This window comes from Notolepis coatsorum, assembly GCF_963971535.1.
Source record: "Notolepis coatsorum genome assembly, chromosome: 4".
Taxonomy (NCBI): domain Eukaryota; kingdom Metazoa; phylum Chordata; class Actinopteri; order Aulopiformes; family Paralepididae; genus Notolepis; species Notolepis coatsorum.
The window spans coordinates 119,364,313-119,385,507 of NC_140168.1; the positions used below are offsets into that span (position 1 = coordinate 119,364,313).

General features: G+C 48.3%; 1 protein-coding gene across 1 annotated transcript in view; it reads right to left on the reverse strand.

Annotated features, from left to right (window-relative positions):
- The window catches only part of supt16h (SPT16 homolog, facilitates chromatin remodeling subunit), a 100,915-nt gene extending 80,010 nt beyond the window's left edge, over positions 1 to 20,905 (reverse strand). The window contains exons 1-4 of the mRNA XM_084312337.1: positions 20,493 to 20,905; positions 19,041 to 19,133; positions 16,191 to 16,361; positions 10,314 to 10,466 (exon numbers count right to left, since the gene is read on the reverse strand). Of these exons, the coding sequence (XP_084168463.1) occupies positions 10,314 to 10,466; positions 16,191 to 16,361; positions 19,041 to 19,133; positions 20,493 to 20,558 (483 nt within the window). The 5' untranslated portion in view covers positions 20,559 to 20,905. The remainder of the gene's footprint in view (positions 1 to 10,313; positions 10,467 to 16,190; positions 16,362 to 19,040; positions 19,134 to 20,492) is intronic.
- Between the last annotated feature and the right edge of the window lie 290 nt (positions 20,906 to 21,195).

The following is a 21,195-nucleotide window of genomic DNA, read 5'->3' on the forward strand; positions in this document are numbered from 1 at the left end:
GGGAGAAGCTGGCGGGGTGGGTCCGGGTCGTTGTAAACAGCGACTCCTACAGTTCGGTCGGGGCGCCTGCTAAGCGCGGATAGGACCTGAGGGGGATAGTGTGATCCTCCCACACGCTATGCCCTCTCAATGAGAATCCGCGCTGCCAGGTGAAAAGAAGCGGTGATTGGCTGGACGTGTGTCGGAGGAAGCACGTGGTAGCCTCCACTCTCCCAGATGATCTGACTGTGGGGGGTAAGATCCGGCCCGCGGGATGATTCTGACCGGCCCGCCAAAGATTACATGATAATAAAAAAAAATAAAAAAAAATATGTTTTAAATATTTTTTATTATTTTTTTTTTTTACTTTTTTTTTTCATGTCAACGTTAACACGCACAATTGAGCCAAAAGTCACTCAATTAATGACATATTTCATTGATAAATTGAGGGAAAACTTTGCAAGTTGATTTGATGAATTTGACATGTCCAGATAATTGATGCATTTTGTGAGCAACCCATTTGCCAATGTAGCTGCTATTTCCACAAAAGGACAAGAGTTCCTGGCATCACTTCACATTGATGAAGGTCTCCTGCAACTTGAAATAATTGACATGCAAGCATCATCTGCTCTGAAGCAGGCACTTGAGAATGAATCCACCACAACATTTTGGATAAAGTGTATTCATGTCAAGACATTCCCCAAAATAAAAACGCTGGCAATATCTGTGCTAACAATGTTTGGCTCAACATACACCTGTGAATCCAGTTTCTCTCACATGAATGCCATTACAACAAGCAACCATGCCTCCTTGACAAATGAGCATTTGCATCACTGTTTGCGGGTAGCCCTCACTTCCTATGAACCCTCTTTCTCTGCCATTGCCCAGTCAAAGAAGTCAATCGCTCTCATTAGATATGTAGGCTAGGCCTGTCTGCCCCCCACCCCCCTGATGTTTGAGAGTTAAGAGTCGACAATAAGTGCTAATAAGATGCTGTGATTTGCTGTTGTTGCACAGACATGAAGCACTTTTTCATAAGCTCAGCTGCACTATAAATGTGTTTTTTTGTTCAAGTGTTGATGTTAGAATGTTCATAAATATGCACATCATACACTTGTTTGTTTTTTATTTTATTTTTATATTGAAATGTTGAAGAGGAGATGTTGCAGTTGTTGCACATAAATGAAGCACTTTTTTTGAAAAGTATACTACTTTTGCAATGTAGTTAAAGGGGATCTTATAAATGGCCTTTTTCAGTGTTTAGCATTGTTTCCTAGCTATGTGGACTTATATTAATATGATCTATGTCTCTAATTCTCATATTGGCGCATTCTTCCAATTCTCCTCTCACAATATTCACCCTCACTGAACTGAGTCATCTGAAAAGGTGCTGATTTGTGATGTCAGAGAGACACTGCTGCATGATAATCAGCTGAGTTTCCACACAGTTCCCACAGTGGTTGGAGCCCAGGCTCAAAACGTGTTTTTGAGTACTTGATTAGAAATACAAAACAATGAATTTTTGACAATGAATTTTTGACAATGAATATATTACAGAGGTGTTCCATAAACCCACAGGAATTGTGTAAAAGTGCCCAAATAGTGAAAGAAATAGTAAAATAGTTCCCCTTTAAATAAAAGTTGTGAAAATGTGGTTGCGTGTTGTGTCAAGTGTACATATATTCATAGCACGGGGAGGCGCCGTGGCAGTCCGGCCCCTGGCCCCTTGGGTTTCTGACAATGTGGCCCCCTGAACAATTTAGTTGAATAGCCCTGGCCTATGCGATGAACGAAACAATCATTACATTTGTTTCATCGTTGCTTCACCAAGCAGGTCTAACGATGTTGTCAGCGAGAGCTTAGTGCTGGGTTTGCGAGAAGCATGCAGCTGCAGAGCCACAGAACCCACCAGCCTTGCCGGCACAGTGCAGTACTCTAATTCAGCCATTGGCAATTCAGCTGTTGGGTGGGGGGCGCTGCTGAGCGGTCCCCAGACCGGACCTGAAAACACTGCTGCTCTGCGGGTCTGCAGCTGCATGCTTCTCGCAAATCTAGCAGCAAGCTCCCGCTGACAACATTATTAGACCTGCTTGGTGAAGCAACGATGAAACAAATGTAATGATTGTTTCGTTCATCGCATAGGCCAGGGCTATTCAACTAAATTGTTCAGGGGGAGAAGCATGCAGCTGCAGACCCGCAGAGCAGCAGTGTTTTCATGTCCGGTCTGGGGACCGCTCAGCAGCGCCCCCCACCCAACAGCTGAATTGCCAATGGCTGAATTAGAGTACTGCACTGTGCCGGCAAGGCTGGTGGGTTCTGTGGCTCTGCAGCTGCATGCTTCTCGCAAACCCAGCACTAAGCTCTCGCTGACAACATCGTTAGACCTGCTTGGTGAAGCAACGATGAAACAAATGTAATGATTGTTTCGTTCATCGCATAGGCTATTGAATTTTAGCCTATTTTAATACAATTCAAATAATCAAATTGTGCTTAGAGGGAATTATTTTCACCTGACATTATTACCGGAGAGATTAAATATGTCAGACTTCAACAGATTTTGCCGGTCAAATACCAGTAATTACCGGCTAACGGAAACCCTGGTAGAAACTGTACATTGGAGGAGGTTGGTGGGTGGGGTTGGGTGGGAAGGACTGTACATTGGAGGTGGTTGGGTGGGTGGGGTGGGGGGTTGGGTAGGAGCGGTGGGTGGGGGAAACTGTACAACTGTACAAGCAAAACTGTACATTGTTTGGTGGTCTATCGCCCTGCTCTAAAGATAAACTCTAAGCATAACCGACTTCAAAAGAGGGCCCAAGCATAACCAGTTAAAAACAAGGCGGACATTAATAAAGTTTTCAATCAATCAATTCCAGGCCGCGACCCTCTCTCTACCGTCCCCTCGAGAAACGTCCGTACTTTATGTCAGCGCACGTCCTGTGGCTGGCACAAGCTTGCCAGTGAGAGGATTCTCCAGGGCTGCAGCTGGAGGCTACTCATGGTTTGAGCTGTGGAACGGCGGCTTTTCAGTGCTGAGCGGAGCACAGGCAGAGCACAGGCAGAGCACGCCGCCACATAGATCCATAATCATTATTATTATAGAAATAAAAGCCAGCGGTACTGAAAAAAATAAAATAAAATTATAGTCCGATGACGTCAATGTTTCATTTACCGCGAAACGAAACCTATGAAGTGTGCCGCACGTTCACGTCAATGTTCACGCCACAATACACGCTTACCTAGGATTTGACTTGATTCAACAACAAAGCAGTCAGGGCAATGGCAAGCCGAAAATGGTTGCAAGTGTTGTTACACAGCTAGATGCAGACAACGCTCACTGCAATATTATATTATATATTAACAAATTGTTCTAAATAAATAATAAATAATTTTAAGTTCTTTTTTTCCCCTTTTACAACTGAGGTAGGTAGATTACATTTTTAGAGAAGTACTGAAAAAAAACAATTCACAGGTACCGGTATCGATTCACAGGTACCGGTTCAAATGTGAAGGTACCCAACCCTAATACGTACGCCATTGGCTGACTATTTCAGTCCGAATTCTCCTTCCCCTTCCGCTATCTGCGACACCATTTTGCAAGGGAACCATGAATGAATGTTGCACCCGCCATGAGCAAAATTACCTGCCATGAGAAAAATTACCTGCCAAGAGCAAAATTACCTGCCAAGAGCAAAATGGCTAGAATGACAAGTCTCATATTTTTTTCCAAAATGCAACAGAAGTTGATTATAACTAGGGATGCACCGAAGGGAAAATTCTTGGCCGAAACCGATACCGAAAATAGGAAACAGTTGGCTGAAAACCGAATGCCGAAAGGCCGAAAATGATCATAGAATAGAATTTTTTTTTACCAATGTTGTTCAGCTACCTGATTATGGAAAAATATATGATTATGGCAAAACTTTACTTAAATAATAAATAATCACTATTATGGGTCCATAAAACATTTATTCAGCACTTCTGAATGCATACAGTACATTAATTCCAAGTCAAGTGGCGGACATCTGTGCTCTACTGAGTGCACCTTTCTAGTCCGCAGATGAATGTGCTCTCTTGACTTTGGCACAGTAGACGCGCGACGTGTATTCTCGAGAATGATAATAATAATAATGCTCTTCAGATTATATTATCAACGACAGACAGCGTCAATGTGAGAAACACAATCCCCCCCCCCTCTTAAGTTAACCGCAACGGGCATATAGTAAATAAGGATATAAAGCATGTTAAAGACGCATTTATTGGACGCGTTGCGCGCTGAGTTTACATAGAAACAGCGCGCATGTAATGACTGAAGCCACGTTTTGATGACATCATCACAACAACACGTGTTAGGTTACAGGTTGTTTCCGTTTCGGTGATATATTTTCGGTGAAAAAACTCTTTCGGCCAAAAGCCGAAAGGCCATTTTTGGTCATTTTCAGCCGAAAACTTTCGGTGGCCGAAATTTCGGTGCATCCCTAATTATAACAGACCTTCAGTCTCTATAACTTTCATTTCAAGAGATGACAGAAATCAACTACCCAGTCGAACCTTTGTAGCTCCACTAGACTACTACAAATAATCTAGGTCAGGGAGGGGCAACTGGCGGCCCGCGGGCCGCATGCGGCCCTCACCGACGTTCCATGCGGCCCCAGGCCAATATAAAAAAAAAAAAAAAAAATCTTTCTTATTTTTTTTTATTGTATTCGACTAAGGCCATGTTAGACTAGTGTATTCCTGGCGTTTTTTTATACGTTTTTGACGACGTTTCATGTCCCTATTACACAGAAATGCGTTTTTTGGCGTTTTTTTGTGGATACGGCTGAAACGCAAAATTGTGTTTGCATTTGGAGATACGCAAAAAAAACGCTTCGACAACAGCGTGTAGTCAGCACGGAGCCGTTGTTGCGAAAACGCCCATGCGCAGTAGATACCATCTGCGTGCCCTTCCGGTGACAACAGTGTGTGTGTTTGGGAGATAGCTCCGTGTCCCAAATAGCTTCAGCTACCATGTGTTGTATTGTACCCATATGCAATATGTTAAATAAAGTTTACATCCATTCATTCTGCTAGCATTACCGATTGCATGAGCAGCTGGCTAACGTGAGCTATCAGGATTCAGACCCTGTTAGCTCAGAGCTCCTCTTTCAAGACTTTGCGATCTTCTTTGAGGAAAAAGTGGAGAACATCCGCAGCTCCTTCTCCCAACCCCCACCCATTCCAAATGCTGAATCGAGAACCTCATCCTTCACTCTGTCATCTTTCTCTCCCATTACAGAAGCCGAGACCCCGACACTGGTAACGTCGAACCGTCCGACTACTTGCCAGCTGGACCAGCTACCCTCCCCACTCCTCCAGACCATAGCACCAGACATCCTCCCATTCCTAACTGCAACCATCAACTCCTCACTCAACTCGGGGGTGGTCCCCACCTCCCTAAAACAAGCCAGAGTCACGCCGCTCATAAAAAAACCAACCCTGAACCCTACCGTCATAGGCAACTACCGTCCTGTCTCTCTTCTCTCCTTCCTTTCTAAAACACTTGAACGTGCTGTATCCAACCAACTTACTGCTTATCTCTTACAGAATGACCTCCTAGACCCTAATCAGTCAGGCTTCAGGACTGGTCACTCCACAGAGACAGCCCTCATTGCGGTCACAGAGGCACTTCACTTAGCAAAAGCGAAAGGCCTCTCCTCTGTCCTGATTCTCCTAGATCTATCTGCAGCCTTCGACACAGTCAACCACCAGATCCTCCTTGCGGCCCTCGCAGGAATGGGAGTGGCTGGCTCTGCGCTGACATGGCTGTCATCATACCTCAATGACCGCTCCTACCAAGTGTCATGGAGAGGGACCCTGTCGGCCACCCGCCCCCTGCGGACGGGTGTCCCCCAGGGCTCGGTTTTAGGACCCCTTCTCTTCTCCCTCTACACTAAATCACTGGGTAACATTATCACGTCTCATGGCTTCTCCTACCATTGTTATGCCGACGATACTCAACTCTTCCTCTCCTTCCCTCCCTCAGATATCCACGTCTCTGAGCGGATCTCGGCCTGTCTGTCCGACATCTCCGCCTGGATGACGTCCAACCACCTCAAACTGAACCTAAGCTAAACAGAATTGCTCCACCTTCCGGCCAAATCCTCCCCCCTAACCGACCTTTCAATCACAGTCGAGAATGCAGCTGTGACTGCGTCCCCGACCGCCAAGAACCTTGGTGTTGTCCTCGACGACCAGTTGAACTTTTCTGCTCACATCGCAGCGACGACCAGAACCTGCCGATTCCTCCTGAGCAACGTCAGAAGGATCCGCCCCTTCCTGACAAAAGAAGCCACCCAACTCCTCGTCCAATCAACAGTCATCTCCCGCCTCGACTACTGCAATGCACTGCTCGTTGGCCTCCCGGCCACTGCCACTAAGCCTCTTCAACTCATTCAGAACGCAGCGGCCCGCCTGATCTCAAACCTACCGAAGTCGGCCCATGTCACCCCACTTCTTAGGGACCTGCACTGGCTCCCCATTGCTGCACGAATCCGCTTCAAGGCCCTCGACCTAGCATACCGTGCGGCAAAGGGAACCGCTCCCGCCTACCTCCGGTCAATGGTCTCTAACTACACACCCTCAAGACCCCTACGCTCTGCATCTTCTGGCCGCCTCAGACCTACTCCTATCCAAGCTCCGGGAGGGTCATCAAAGAGAAGTCGCCTATTCTCAGTCCTTGCCCCACAATGGTGGAATGAACTACCCACCCCAGTTAGGACAGCCGAATCACGTCCAATCTTTCGCCGTCGACTAAAGACGCACTTCTTCAACCATTATCTGAATTTTAAAAAAAAAAATAAAAAAAAATCTAACCCTAACTAACCGTACTGTCATGCACTTGTCCTAATAAACTAACCTACACTGTAGCACTCAACACTTTGATGAACATTGTTGCTCAGCTGATAGAGTTGTGCCCTTCCTGATGGCTTGTCGTACAGAACTTGTAAGTCGCTTTGGATAAAAGCGTCAGCTAAATGACTAAATGTAAATGTAAATGTAAACTTAACAAGCATTAAACAAAATGGCCCAGTCATCTATTCACCTTTGTTTAATACACACAGCGTTGTCTCTAATGTTATCTAACTACTGATAGCTCGCGATATCATCAGTTTTGGTGCTGGCTAAGTAGCGTGAGCTAACGTTAGCTTCTAGCCACAATGCTATATTGTTATAATGGCATACTCCATTGACGTTAGCATGCAGCTAACAATGCTACCGATCTTTTTTTAGACTAAACTATCCGCTCTTGGTAGTCACTTGTGTTGATGTTAGTTTTGTTTCATCAACAAATGACAGGCAGAACACACAGTGAATGTATCCGTTTTGTTTATTGCACTTTTATTAGGCTTTGCTGAAAAAGAATTGCTGCATTGGGTAACTAGGCAAAAGATGGTGGCCGCCTTGTTGACATTTGCTTTGCAGGCACATTCAAGTTCTGATTGGTTGAAATTGCCTTCATGTTTGCCACCTACTGCCACCTACTGCTTTGGCAGTGTACTACATCAGTGTGCTCGGGTGACAAAAACGAAGAAAAAAAACGAAAGTGTGACTCGAGGCGCACGACGTCGCGGCGAAACGCCTATGACGACGATACGAAGATGATACGAAAGGTGTAACCGACGCCTAAGAAGAGTTGGCAGTCGACTATGGCTCCTTTCGATCGATTAGTCGACTATTTGACTAATAGGGGTCAGCCCTAGTGTGGACATATTCAACGCTGTTGAAAGTGCCGCAGCAATATGGGGGTTTTGATAAACTGTCGGCTGTTGTTACCGATGGAGCACCGGCAATGAAAGGAAAACACACAGGATTCGCCGGGCTTCTAAGGCAGAGTGGCCTTGAGTGTCCAATGCTGCACTGCATTATACATCAGGTAAGTTCGCTAACATAATTTCCATCTATTGTGAGTCACTATAATGACCAATGCGAGTCGAGTGTAGTCAAATTATATGCGAGTCGTTAAATCGTTTTTCTTTTTTTTAATCTGATATAGGAGGCTCTCTGTGCCAAGAAGCTTGACTACTACAGCCATGTTATGGATTTGGTTACCAAGGTTACCAATCTAATTCGTGGAGGCAACAGGTCACTAAACCATAGAAAGTTTGTCTCCTTTTTGGAAGAGATGGACACTGATTATGGCGACTTGCAGCTACACACAGAAATCCGATGGCTGAGCCGTCGGAAAGTACAGGAGCGACATTGAAACACTGCAAATGCAATTCAATGATCGGTTTGAAGATTTCAACGGCATGCAGTCACGGATAGCTCTGTTTGCCGGCCCCCTCACCGCTACGGTGTCAGAGCAGCCCCCACCGTTGCAGCTTGAACTGTGCGAGCTACAGTCGTATCCTTTTTTTCAAGCAAAGAGAAATGAGGGGAATTTCGTTTTGGAAACTGCTACCTGAGCCCCGCTTCCCACTCCTCAGGGACTTTGCCCTCTCTATGGCCAGTATGTTTGGGAGCACATACATATGTGAGAGCAATTTCTCAAACATGAAGCACATCAAGTCAAAGGAGAGAAACAGGCTGTCGGATGAAACATTATTTCATCTGATGCAGATTGCATGCACAAACATTGAAGTTGACATTCCTGCTATTGTGCGCCAAATGGAGAGACCACAAGTGTCTCATTAAAGACAGGGGGGAGGAGGAGATGATGAAGAGGTGTAGAGGGGGGGAAGGAGATGATGAAGAGGTGTAGAGAGGGGGGAAGAGATGATGAAGAGATGTAGAGAGGGGGGAGATGATGGAGAGGTGTAGAGAGGGGACCATTATTATTATTATTATTATTATTATTATTATTATTATTATAACCATTATTGACCCACTGTGGGGCGAGGGTGAATGTCATGCCAGTTTGATAAAGGGTCAATGGGAGGCATGTAGTATTGCACTTTACTTTACTTGCACTTTACTTGTTTACTATAGTGTTCAGATAACACTAATAACACAAACACAAAGCAGCATTCCTGCTGCATTTCACTACAACAGTAAATCAAAAGTGCAATAATAAATGATTTTGTTAAATGTATACACTTTTATCCTGCTACTAAACAAAACATTCCTGAGTGCTTCATATCCATAACATGCATTTCAGTGTTATAATGTTTTGTTTAGTAGCAGGATAAAAGTTTATACATTTAACAAAATCATTTATTATTGCACTTTTGATTTACTGTTGTAGTGAAATGCAGCAGGAATGCTGCTTTGCGTTTGTTGAGCAGTGGGCTTTAAGTTCATACATTTATTTTATTAGAAGCCTTAATTATAATTGATCATTTTTGTATATATTTGGGGTTACACAGCAATACTTTTAAATTCAGCCTTTTTGAAGGACGTGTCCCCAAATACGGGAGACGATAAAACATTGTGTGTGGGATGACAAACTAATTGAAAAATACCCCAAATCCCCTTGATCTCTTATCTCCTCCACCCTCTGGACCACCTCCTCCACCCTCTGGACCATCTCCTCCACCCTCTGGACCACCTCCTCCGCCCCCTGGACCACCTCCACTCTCTGGACCACCTCCTCCACCCCCTGGACCACCTCCTCCACCCTCTGGACCACCTCCTCCACCCCCTGGACCACCTCCTCCACCCCCTGGACCACCTCCTCCACCCTCTGGACCACCTCCTCCACCCCCTGGACCACCTCCTCCACCCCCTGGACCACCTCCTCCACCCTCTGGACCACCTCCTCCACCCCCTGGACCACCTCCTCCACCCCTGGACCACCTCCTCCACCCTCTGGACCACCTCCTCCACCCTCTGGACCACCTCCTCCACCCCCTGGACCACCTCCTCCACCCCCTGGACCACCTCCTCCACCCTCTGGACCACCTCCTCCACCCTCTGGACCACCTCCTCCACCCCCTGGACCACCTCCTCCACCCTCTGGACCACCTCCTCCACCCTCTGGACCACCTCCTCCACCCTCTGGACCACCTCCTCCACCCTCTGGACCATCTCCTCCACTCTCTGGACCACCTCCTCCACCCTCTGGACCACCTCCTCCACCCTCTGGACCACCTCCTCCACCCTCTGGACCACCTCCTCCACCCCCTGGACCACCTCCTCCACCCCCTGGACCACCTCCTCCACTCTCTGGACCACCTCCTCCACACCCTGGACCACCTCCTCCACTCTCTGGACCACCTCCTCCACCCTCTGGACCACCTCCTCCACCCTCTGGACCACCTCCTCCACCCTCTGGACCACCTCCTCCACCCCCTGGACCACCTCCTCCACTCTCTGGACCACCTCCTCCACCCTCTCCCAACGCCTGGATCTCTTACCTTCTGCAGTCCGTCTGCAGTGATGGCATCGCTCCAGCTCTTCATGTATTCCCCAGGGAACTTGTCCTTGCTGAAGACTCCCACGGTCTTGCCCTCCTTGCTGGCCTTGATGGCCTCCATCATCTTGTCAAAGTTGGCCTTGTTGCTTTCATTCTGTTAACAGAAGAGGTAATGAGGCCTATGTTAGCGTGTGGGGCAGAGGTAATGAGGCCTATGTTAGCGTGTGGGGCAGAGGTAATGAGGCCTATGTTAGCGTGTGGGGCAGAGGTAATGAGTAGGCCTATGTTAGCGTGTGGGGCAGAGGTAATGAGTAGGCCTATGTTAGCGTCTGGGGCAGAGGTAATGAGTAGGCCTATGTTAGCGTGTGGGGCAGAGGTAATGAGTAGGCCTATGTTAGCGTGTGGGGCAGAGGTAATGAGGCCTATGTTAGCGTGTGGGGCAGAGGTAATGAGTAGGCCTATGTTAGCGTGTGGGGCAGAGGTAATGAGGCCTATGTTAGCGTGTGGGGCAGAGGTAATGAGTAGGCCTATGTTAGCGTGTGGGGCAGAGGTAATGAGTAGGCCTATGTTAGCGTGTGGGGCAGAGGTAATGAGGCCTATGTTAGCGTGTGGGGCAGAGGTAATGAGTAGGCCTATGTTAGCACGTGGGGCAGAGGTAATGAGTAGGCCTATGTTAGCGTGTGGGGCAGAGGTAATGAGTAGGCCTATGTTACCACGTGGGGCAGAGGTAATGAGTAGGCCTATGTTAGCGTGTGGGGCAGAGGTAATGAGTAGGCCTATGTTAGCATGTGAGGCAGAGGTAATGAGTAGGCCTATGTTAGCGTGTGGGGCAGAGGTAATGAGTAGGCCTATGTTAGCGTGTGGGGCAGAGGTAATGCGTAGGCCTATGTTAGCGTGTGGGGCAGAGGTAATGAGTAGGCCTATGTTAGCGTGTGGGGCAGAGGTAATGAGTAGGCCTATGTTAGCACGTGGGGCAGAGGTAATGAGTAGGCCTATGTTAGCACGTGGGGCAGAGGTAATGAGTAGGCCTATGTTAGCGTGTGGGGCAGAGGTAATGAGTAGGCCTATGTTAGCGTGTGGGGCAGAGGTAATGAGTAGGCCTATGTTAGCGTGTGGGGCAGAGGTAATGAGTAGGACTATGTTAGCACGTGGGGCAGAGGTAATGAGTAGGCCTATGTTAGCACGTGGGGCAGAGGTAATGCGTAGGACTATGTTAGCGTGTGGGGCAGAGGTAATGAGTAGGCCTATGTTAGCGTGTGGGGCAGAGGTAATGAGTAGGCCTATGTTAGCGTGTGGGGCAGAGGTAATGAGTAGGCCTATGTTAGCGTGTGGGGCAGAGGTAATGTGTAGGCCTATGTTAGCACGTGGGGCAGAGGTAATGAGTAGGCCTATGTTAGCACGTGGGGCAGAGGTAATGAGTAGGACTATGTTAGCGTGTGGGGCAGAGGTAATGCGTAGGACTATGTTAGCGTGTGGGGCAGAGGTAATGAGTAGGCCTATGTTAGCACGTGGGGCAGAGGTAATGCGTAGGACTATGTTAGCGTGTGGGGCAGAGGTAATGAGTAGGCCTATGTTAGCACGTGGGGCAGAGGTAATGAGTAGGCCTATGTTAGCACGTGGGGCAGAGGTAATGCGTAGGCCTATGTTAGCGTGTGGGGCAGAGGTAATGAGTAGGCCTATGTTAGCACGTGGGGCAGAGGTAATGCGTAGGACTATGTTAGCGTGTGGGGCAGAGGTAATGCGTAGGACTATGTTAGCGTGTGGGGCAGAGGTAATGAGTAGGCCTATGTTAGCGTGTGGGGCAGAGGTAATGCGTAGGCCTATGTTAGCATGTGGGGCAGAGGTAATGAGTAGGCCTATGTTAGCACGTGGGGCAGAGGTAATGAGTAGGACTATGTTAGCGTGTGGGGCAGAGGTAATGAGTAGGACTATGTTAGCGTGTGGGGCAGAGGTAATGCGTAGGACTATGTTAGCGTGTGGGGCAGAGGTAATGAGTAGGCCTATGTTAGCGTGTGGGGCAGAGGTAATGAGTAGGCCTATGTTAGCGTGTGGGGCAGAGGTAATGCGTAGGCCTATGTTAGCGTGTGGGGCAGAGGTAATGAGTAGGACTATGTTAGCGTGTGGGGCAGAGGTAATGCGTAGGCCTATGTTAGCGTGTGGGGCAGAGGTAATGAGTAGGACTATGTTAGCGTGTGGGGCAGAGGTAATGAGTAGGACTATGTTAGCGTGTGGGGCAGAGGTAATGAGTAGGCCTATGTTAGCGTGTGGGGCAGAGGTAATGAGGCCTATGTTAGCGTGTGGGGCAGAGGTAATGAGTAGGCATATGTTAGCGTGTGGGGCAGAGGTAATGAGTAGGCCTATGTTAGCACGTGGGGCAGAGGTAATGAGTAGGCCTATGTTAGCGTGTGGGGCAGAGGTAATGAGTAGGCCTATGTTAGCACATGGGGCAGAGGTAATGAGTAGGCCTATGTTAGCACGTGGGGCAGAGGTAATGAGTAGGCCTATGTTAGCGTGTGGGGCAGAGGTAATGAGTAGGCCTATGTTAGCGTGTGGGGCAGAGGTAATGAGTAGGCCTATGTTAGCGTGTGGGGCAGAGGTAATGAGTAGGCCTATGTTAGCGTGTGGGGCAGAGGTAATGAGTAGGCCTATGTTAGCGTGTGGGGCAGAGGTAATGAGTAGGCCTATGGTAGCGTGTGGGGCAGAGGTAATGAGTAGGCCTATGGTAGCGTGTGGGGCAGAGGTAATGAGTAGGCCTATGTTAGCACGTGGGGCAGAGGTAATGCGTAGGCCTATGTTAGCGTGTGGGGCAGAGGTAATGAGTAGGCCTATGTTAGCGTGTGGGGCAGAGGTAATGAGTAGGACTATGTTAGCACGTGGGGCAGAGGTAATGAGTAGGCCTATGTTAGCACCAGCGTTTCCGTTAGCCGGTAATTACCGGTATTTGGCCGGCAAAATCTGTTGAAGTCCGACATATTTAATCTCTCCGGTCATAGTGTCCGGTGAAAATAGTTCCCTCTGGGCACAGTTTGATTATTTGAATTGTATTTGGATGGGCTGGAGTTGGGTGGCCTATGCGATGAACGAAACAATCATTGCGTTTGTTGTCGTTGCTTCGCTCAGCGAGAGCTTGCTGCTGGATTTGCGGAAGGCATGCAGCTGCAGACCCACAGAACCCACCAGCTTTGCTGGCACAGTGCGGTCCCCAGACCTGGAAAGCTGCTCTGCGGGTCTGCAGCTGGATGCTTCTTGCAAACTAACTGCGGTCGGCTCGCGCTGATAACAGCTTTCATTGTTGGACCGGCTGCTTGGTGGAGCAACGATGAAACGAATGTAATGAATCGTTCGTCGCATGGGCTATTTAATTTTGGCCTGTTTTGGTACGGTTCGGGTGGTCAAGTTGTGCTTGGAGGGAGTTGTTTTCACCGGACATTATGACCAGCACCAAGTCGTTGGGAGGTGGATATATACATCACGCAAACCCACGATAATGTTGCCGTCTCTCTGCAAAATTTCTCAGTTCTTCGCTTGATATAATTAATACAAATGTCCAATATAACGGAATTCGTTAGCTCATAAAAATGTGATTATAACAGACTGCTGTTTAGTGTCGGACCGACTGCCCACATACGCGGTCTATTTTATTTCAAGTCAGCAGCAGCACGGAGTATCGAGGGACTTATTTTATTTGGAATATATTAATGACTGTATACGCAAAAGTAGCCTATAGTTTTAAGTAATAATATTATAAATCTACATGCCTTGAGGATGACATTCTTTATTCAATTGTTTTAAAGCTCAATAAACTATGACCGGAATTAATCTCATTTGTCCGGTAGATTGAAATCTTGCAGGTCACGGAGACCGGCAACAATTTTTTCTAACGGAAACCCTGGTTAGCACGTGGGGCAGAGGTAATGAGTAGGCCTATGTTAGCGTGTGGGGCAGAGGTAATGAGTAGGCCTATGTTAGCGTGTGGGGCAGAGGTAATGAGTAGGACTATGTTAGCACGTGGGGCAGAGGTAATGAGTAGGACTATGTTAGCGTGTGGGGCAGAGGTAATGAGTAGGCCTATGTTAGCACGTGGGGCAGAGGTAATGAGTAGGACTATGTTAGCACGTGGGGCAGAGGTAATGAGTAGGACTATGTTAGCGTGTGGGGCAGAGGTAATGAGTAGGCCTATGTTAGCGTGTGGGGCAGAGGTAATGAGTAGGCCTATGTTAGCGTGTGGGGCAGAGGTAATGAGTAGGACTATGCTAGCGTGTGGGGCAGAGGTAATGAGTAGGCCTATGTTAGCACGTGGGGCAGAGGTAATGAGTAGGACTATGTTAGCACGTGGGGCAGAGGTAATGAGTAGGACTATGTTAGCGTGTGGGGCAGAGGTAATGAGTAGGCCTATGTTAGCGTGTGGGGCAGAGGTAATGAGTAGGCCTATGTTAGCGTGTGGGGCAGAGGTAATGAGTAGGACTATGTTAGCGTGTGGGGCAGAGGTAATGAGTAGGCCTATGTTAGCGTGTGGGGCAGAGGTAATGAGTAGGCCTATGGTAGCGTGTGGGGCAGAGGTAATGAGTAGGCCTATGGTAGCGTGTGGGGCAGAGGTAATGAGTAGGCCTATGTTAGCGTGTGGGGCAGAGGTAATGAGTAGGACTATGTTAGCGTGTGGGGCAGAGGTAATGAGTAGGCCTATGTTAGCGTGTGGGGCAGAGGTAATGAGTAGGCCTATGTTAGCGTGTGGGGCAGAGGTAATGAGTAGGCCTATGTTAGCGTGTGGGGCAGAGGTAATGAGTAGGCCTATGTTAGCGTGTGGGGCAGAGGTAATGAGTAGGCCTATGTTAGCGCGTGGGGCAGAGGTAATGAGTAGGACTATGTTAGCACGTGGGGCAGAGGTAATGAGTAGGCCTATGTTAGCGTGTGGGGCAGAGGTAATGAGTAGGCCTATGTTAGCGTGTGGGGCAGAGGTAATGAGTAGGCCTATGTTAGCGTGTGGGGCAGAGGTAATGAGTAGGCCTATGTTAGCGTGTGGGGCAGAGGTAATGAGTAGGCCTATGTTAGCGTGTGGGGCAGAGGTAATGAGTAGGCCTATGTTAGCGTGTGGGGCAGAGGTAATGAGTAGGACTATGTTAGCGTGTGGGGCAGAGGTAATGAGTAGGCCTATGTTAGCACGTGGGGCAGAGGTAATGAGTAGGCCTATGTTAGCACGTGGGGCAGAGGTAATGAGTAGGCCTATGTTAGCGTGTGGGGCAGAGGTAATGAGTAGGCCTATGTTAGCGTGTGGGGCAGAGGTAATGAGTAGGCCTATGTTAGCGTGTGGGGCAGAGGTAATGAGGCCTATGTTAGCGTGTGGGGCAGAGGTAATGAGTAGGCCTATGTTAGCGTGTGGGGCAGAGGTAATGAGTAGGCCTATGTTAGCGTGTGGGGCAGAGGTAATGAGTAGGCCTATGTTAGCGTGTGGGGCAGAGGTAATGAGTAGGCCTATGTTAGCGTGTGGGGCAGAGGTAATGCGTAGGCCTATGTTAGCGTGTGGGGCAGAGGTAATGCGTAGGCCTATGCAAACATGTGTGCATTTGCTTCAAGACAAAAAAAAAGGGGAATCACAAGTGAATTACTTTAAAAAGCACCATGTGACCATTTAAGACTATGATGTATGCGTGTGTGCATCTAGCATGGGGGATGTTTGGAGGACAGTGTAAATGATAACCCTGGGTATAGAGAAATGCACAGCTAGATTATGCAGGGATTGTTTCAGCAGTGTGCTCATCTGGAAGTTGAAACTTGCTAGCCAAACTGCAACGCCATATTTTTTAAGTGTTTTTCTTTCTTTGTGGCTTAGCTAACAAGTGAGGACCCTTATCTGCCCTTTATATGGATCCGTCCCCCTCACCTTCTCTCTGGTGAGCAGGGTGATGGGCGGCACGCCGCTGGCGTTCTCGTTGCCCTTGGTGATGGCCACTTGTTTGAGGAACTCCACCTTCTTCTTGCTGGCCAGGAAGATGATCTTTGTGTCACAGAACACCATGATGGTGTCCGTCAGCTCGTAGCCAAACAGCCAGGTCTAAAAGAAACGGTAAAAGGCAGATTGTAATCATAATAAAAATAATAATAGACGGACCCTATTCACACGGAGGGCATTTTGCTCGTATGTCATGCTAAGGATGGGATTCCTTTCCACCTAAAAGGAATCTCATCCTGAGCATGCCATATGAGCAAAATTACCGCTGTGTGAATATGGTCAACGGCTGCATTTCTATAGCACTGTTCTAGTAAAGGTACTACTCAAAGCACTTTACAATGTAATGCGGGCGACAGTAGCTTGGGAGGTAGAGCAGTCGCCTGGTATTCCGGAGGTTCCCAGTTCGATTGCCACTCCTCCCGGGCAGCGTGTGGAAGTGTCCGTGAGTAAGACACTTGACTCCTAACTGCTCCCGATGAGCAGGTTGGCACCTTGCATGGTCGCCTCCGCCATCGGTGTGTGAATGTGTGAGTGAATGGGTCAAATGTGAGGAACAAAGCGCTTTGGATAAAAGTGCTATATTAATGCACCATTTAGAATGGAATGATTGCATCATGTTTTTCCCATTATGGTCGGACCCAAAGGGAGTTGAACCCCTAACCCTGGCAGTGTTAGTGCCATGTTCAAGAGCATTCTACCCACTAAGCTACACAGGACCACTACCTATAAAGAACAAAACAAGAAAACATGACAGACCAGGTTTAGCTTTATATTCAGTGCCTTTTGAAATGCATGCATACATAGGTCAGAGCGACTCGTTCATACCTATATAGACCACTTCATAACGTACAATCCTCCTATAGGTTAATACTAAAACACCATACACATAGAGGTCTCGGGGCAGGGAGACACCTGGCCTCTCAGGTAGGGAGACACCTGGCCTCTCAGGTAGGGAGACACCTGGCCTCTCAGGTAGGGAGACACCTGGCCTCTCAGGTCTCAGGCAGGGAGACACCTGGCCTCTCAGGTCTCAGGCAGGGAGACACCTGGCCTCTCAGGTAGGGAGACACCTGGCCTCTCAGGTAGGGAGACACCTGGCCTCTCAGGTAGGGAGACACCTGGCCTCTCAGGTCTCAGGCAGGGAGACACCTGGCCTCTCAGGTCTCAGGCAGGGAGACACCTGGCCTCTCAGGTCTCGGGCAGGGAGACACCTGGCCTCTCAGGTCTCGGGCAGGGAGACACCTGGCCTCTCAGGCAGGGAGACACCTGGCCTCTCAGGTCTCGGGCAGGGAGACACCTGGCCTCTCAGGTCTCGGGCAGGGAGACACCTGGCCTCTCAGGCAGGGAGACACCTAGCCTCTCAGGTCTCGGGCAGGGAGACACCTGGCCTCTCAGGTAGAGCTGCCGCGGTTACCGCATTACCGCGGTATCGCTGTTACATCACGGCCACCGCAGAGTAGGCTGAATACTGCGTCACCGCTGTTTTTTATAATAATAATAATAAATTACCCTCCTCTCGTTGGGCTTGCGGCTCTGCAGATATACCCTACTCGTCTATCGAGGTTCCAAGCGACCCTATTGGGTACCAGAAAAGTCACGTGAAACATTGCAGACCACTGATTGGTCAGAAGAGAGACGAGTCACACGTTTTTACGTCCTGAATGTCAGGTCATCACAACACGGCTAATAACGTTAGCTTTAACTCTCCGCCGGAGTGGACTACCATCGCGCCTCAGGAGTACTAAACGAGACATAATGATTTTACTGTCTGCAACGAATGTTATAATAAAAGCCCTTCGTTCTATACACTTGTCTGATTGAAAACTTTATTAACAGACCACAGAATGGGACAACTCAGCACGCTCTGAGCAAAGAAAGGAACTGAGATATGAATAGAGTATTGCTTGCTATGGTCCGGTAAATACGCTGATGTTATTGAACGTATAACTATATAATGTCAATGCCACAAAACGAATGCCTTTATTATAAAGTAGTAACTTTATAGTAATAATAATAAGAAAGGGTCGGGGGGGTTAGGGGTAACCACCCCTGCCCGCGACACCGAGTGAACTGCGCATCCGTGTTTCACTTTCAATAACTAATGCGTGCTTGCCGAATCCCAAACAATATTCATGCTGCAAAGTCATCCTCTAAAGATAGACATTTAGACTAGAGGCAGGCTATATGCTATAAAGAGTAGACTACTACTAAAAAAAATAAATGCATTCAAACTTTTTTTTTTTATTTTGTGTGCGTGCGGAAAAAAGCGCGGCGGTAGGAAATATTTTGCAAATTTGTGCGGTAAGGAAATAATCAATACCGCGGCAGCTCTACTCTCAGGTAGGGAGACACCTGGCCTCTCAGGTCTCGGGCAGGGAGACACCTGGCCTCTCAGGTCTCGGGCAGGGAGACGACTGGCCTCTCAGGTCTCAGGCAGGGAGACACCTGGCCTCTCAGGTCTCGGGCAGGGAGACACCTGGCCTCTCAGGTCTCAGGCAGGGAGACACCTGGCCTCTCAGGTCTCGGGCAGGGAGACACCTGGCCTCTCAGGTAGGGAGACACCTGGCCTCTCAGGTAGGGAGACACCTGGCCTCTCAGGTAGGGAGACACCTGGCCTCTCAGGTAGGGAGACACCTGGCCTCTCAGGTCTCAGGCAGGGAGACACCTGGCCTCTCAGGTCTCAGGCAGGGAGACACCTGGCCTTTCAGGTCTCAGGCTGGGCTTTCAAGCCTTATGGTACGTTCAAATACAAAGCAAAAAGCGAAATGCTTGAAACAGTACCTGCAGTGCTGTGGATTTGGCATATACAATCTCCTCATCCACTCCGACTGAGACCACGATGGCATCCACTTTACCAAACTCATCTTCTGCTTTCTGTGGAAGAAATTAAGAGGGAGATGGAGGTTTATCGAGGTGCATGAGGGTTGCCTTCACAAGAACAAATGGGTTAGAAAAACACTTCCACATGCCCGTCTGCCCATCTATCTACACATTGAGTTGTGGTGGCCATTAGGGGCCATGTGGTAGGGTATGTATGTAGCATCAGCATTGTCAATACCTGAATCTTGGGTCACTTGAAGTTGGCTATGCTGTTGGGGGGCCATGTAATACAGCTGTAGTGTGTAATTCTATAGTAAGTACTATTAGGCATGTTAGGCTCTCTTTTGGCAATGGGAGTGGGTTTCTGCATCGAGCGCTTATCCTTAGGGCACAAGTATCTTGTGTTTTATTATAAATAAATCCCATACAAGTAGCCGCATTCGTTTATTCACAACATACAAGCTATGGCCTACTACAGGTAACTTGGTATATCCTAGTTAAGTCAAATTGGTGAGTAACTTTTAGTTGACAGCTTAGGTAGCCCTGGTTAGACAGGAGGTTCGTTGTGTGGCGAGAAGTGAATCACAACAGAGAGATGCATCAATCAAATGGTGAGAAATGTTGAAGAAAGTGTGCAAAAAAAATACATGTTTTAGCAGCACATCAGCAGCAACGCTGTGTGTAGAAGAGCGTGCTAACTAACTTTCTGGTGCTGTGCAACACTAGTAGCACTCGGGTGCCACTGTGAGAGAGGGGCGAGATGGCTAGCAAGTTGGCAAGCTACATTTGTACGTCTGGTACAAACTTACAAAGGGAAGTTGACAAGCACTGCTGGCTATCTGGCATGTCAGAAAACCCAGTTATGCCCGTCCAAATGCAAAGTGTTGCAGCTCGCAAGCTATACAATTAACATGACCAGAACCCCAACTAACAAGGTATACTAGGCAGTTAGCTGCAGTGCTAGTGCGTTAGCTAGCCCGTAGTCCACCAGCGTGGGGGACGAGACCAGGCGAGAGATGCTGCCGTGTGCTGCACCGGCTCGTGTTAGCTCACATTATAGCCATCAACTAGTATCCGAACCCTGGGTCCAATCTAACCAGAGGCTACGTGGCTATATAGCCAGCCAGCTAACGCTTGACAAAATGTGAAATGCAAAAATACATTTCAAGCTCCAAAAAAACCTGTCAATTTTTACGACACGTTAACTGTGTCACGTTCATCGTGGAGAAGAGGCCTTCCGCTCATTGTTGTTGCCGGACCGCCAGCGGGGAGCAGCAGCAGCAGCCCCCGGAGCCGAGGACAGAGTCACACCGCGCGGCTATAGCGGCCAGCAGCCTCCTCCCGGTCACTTTCTGCGTGTTTTTATCAACCCCGGGGTGGAAACGTCTATTCACACATAGAATCCCTTCATACCTTCCAGTTGCCGTACAGTCGCTTGATTCGGCGGTAGTACGCTTCCTTGTCCAAGTTTACCGCCATGGCGAGTGTTCTCCTCGTTGTGCTCCTTGAAACTAACTCCAGCTCCCGGCTCTTCACAGCAGCTCAGGCCGGATGAGGGTCAACGCGCCTCGGCTTCAGGACCTCCTCCTCCTCGCTATGTTCCGCTTCCCTTCAAATCTCCCCTTCTCTACCAAACAACACCTTACTAGTTGTGTGGAGGGGAAAAATAATGCAATATGCACATTTCTAAAAATTTAAATAAATGTTATGAACAAACGTTTAGATTAAAAATATGTACATTGGATAAAACCTGGTCATCATAATTTCTTGTGCATAATCAACATGCTGCTTGTTTTTTTCCACGCACACAAACCAATGCGTTCTAATTAATTCCTCAGTCTCCCCCCCCTCCTCCTTGTCTCTCTCTCTCTCTCTCTCTCTCTCTCTCTCTCTCTCTCTCTCTCTCTCTCTCTCTCTCTCTCTCTCTCTCTCTCTCTCTCTCTCTCTCTCTCTCTCTCTCTCTCTCTCTCTCTCTCTCTCTCTCTCTCTCTCTCTCTCTCTCTCTCTCTCTCTCTCTCTCTCTCTCTCTCTCTCTCTCTCTCTCTCTCTCTCTCTCTCTCTCTCTCTCTCTCTCTCTCTCTCTCTCTCTCTCTCAGCAGACTTTATGATAAAGAAG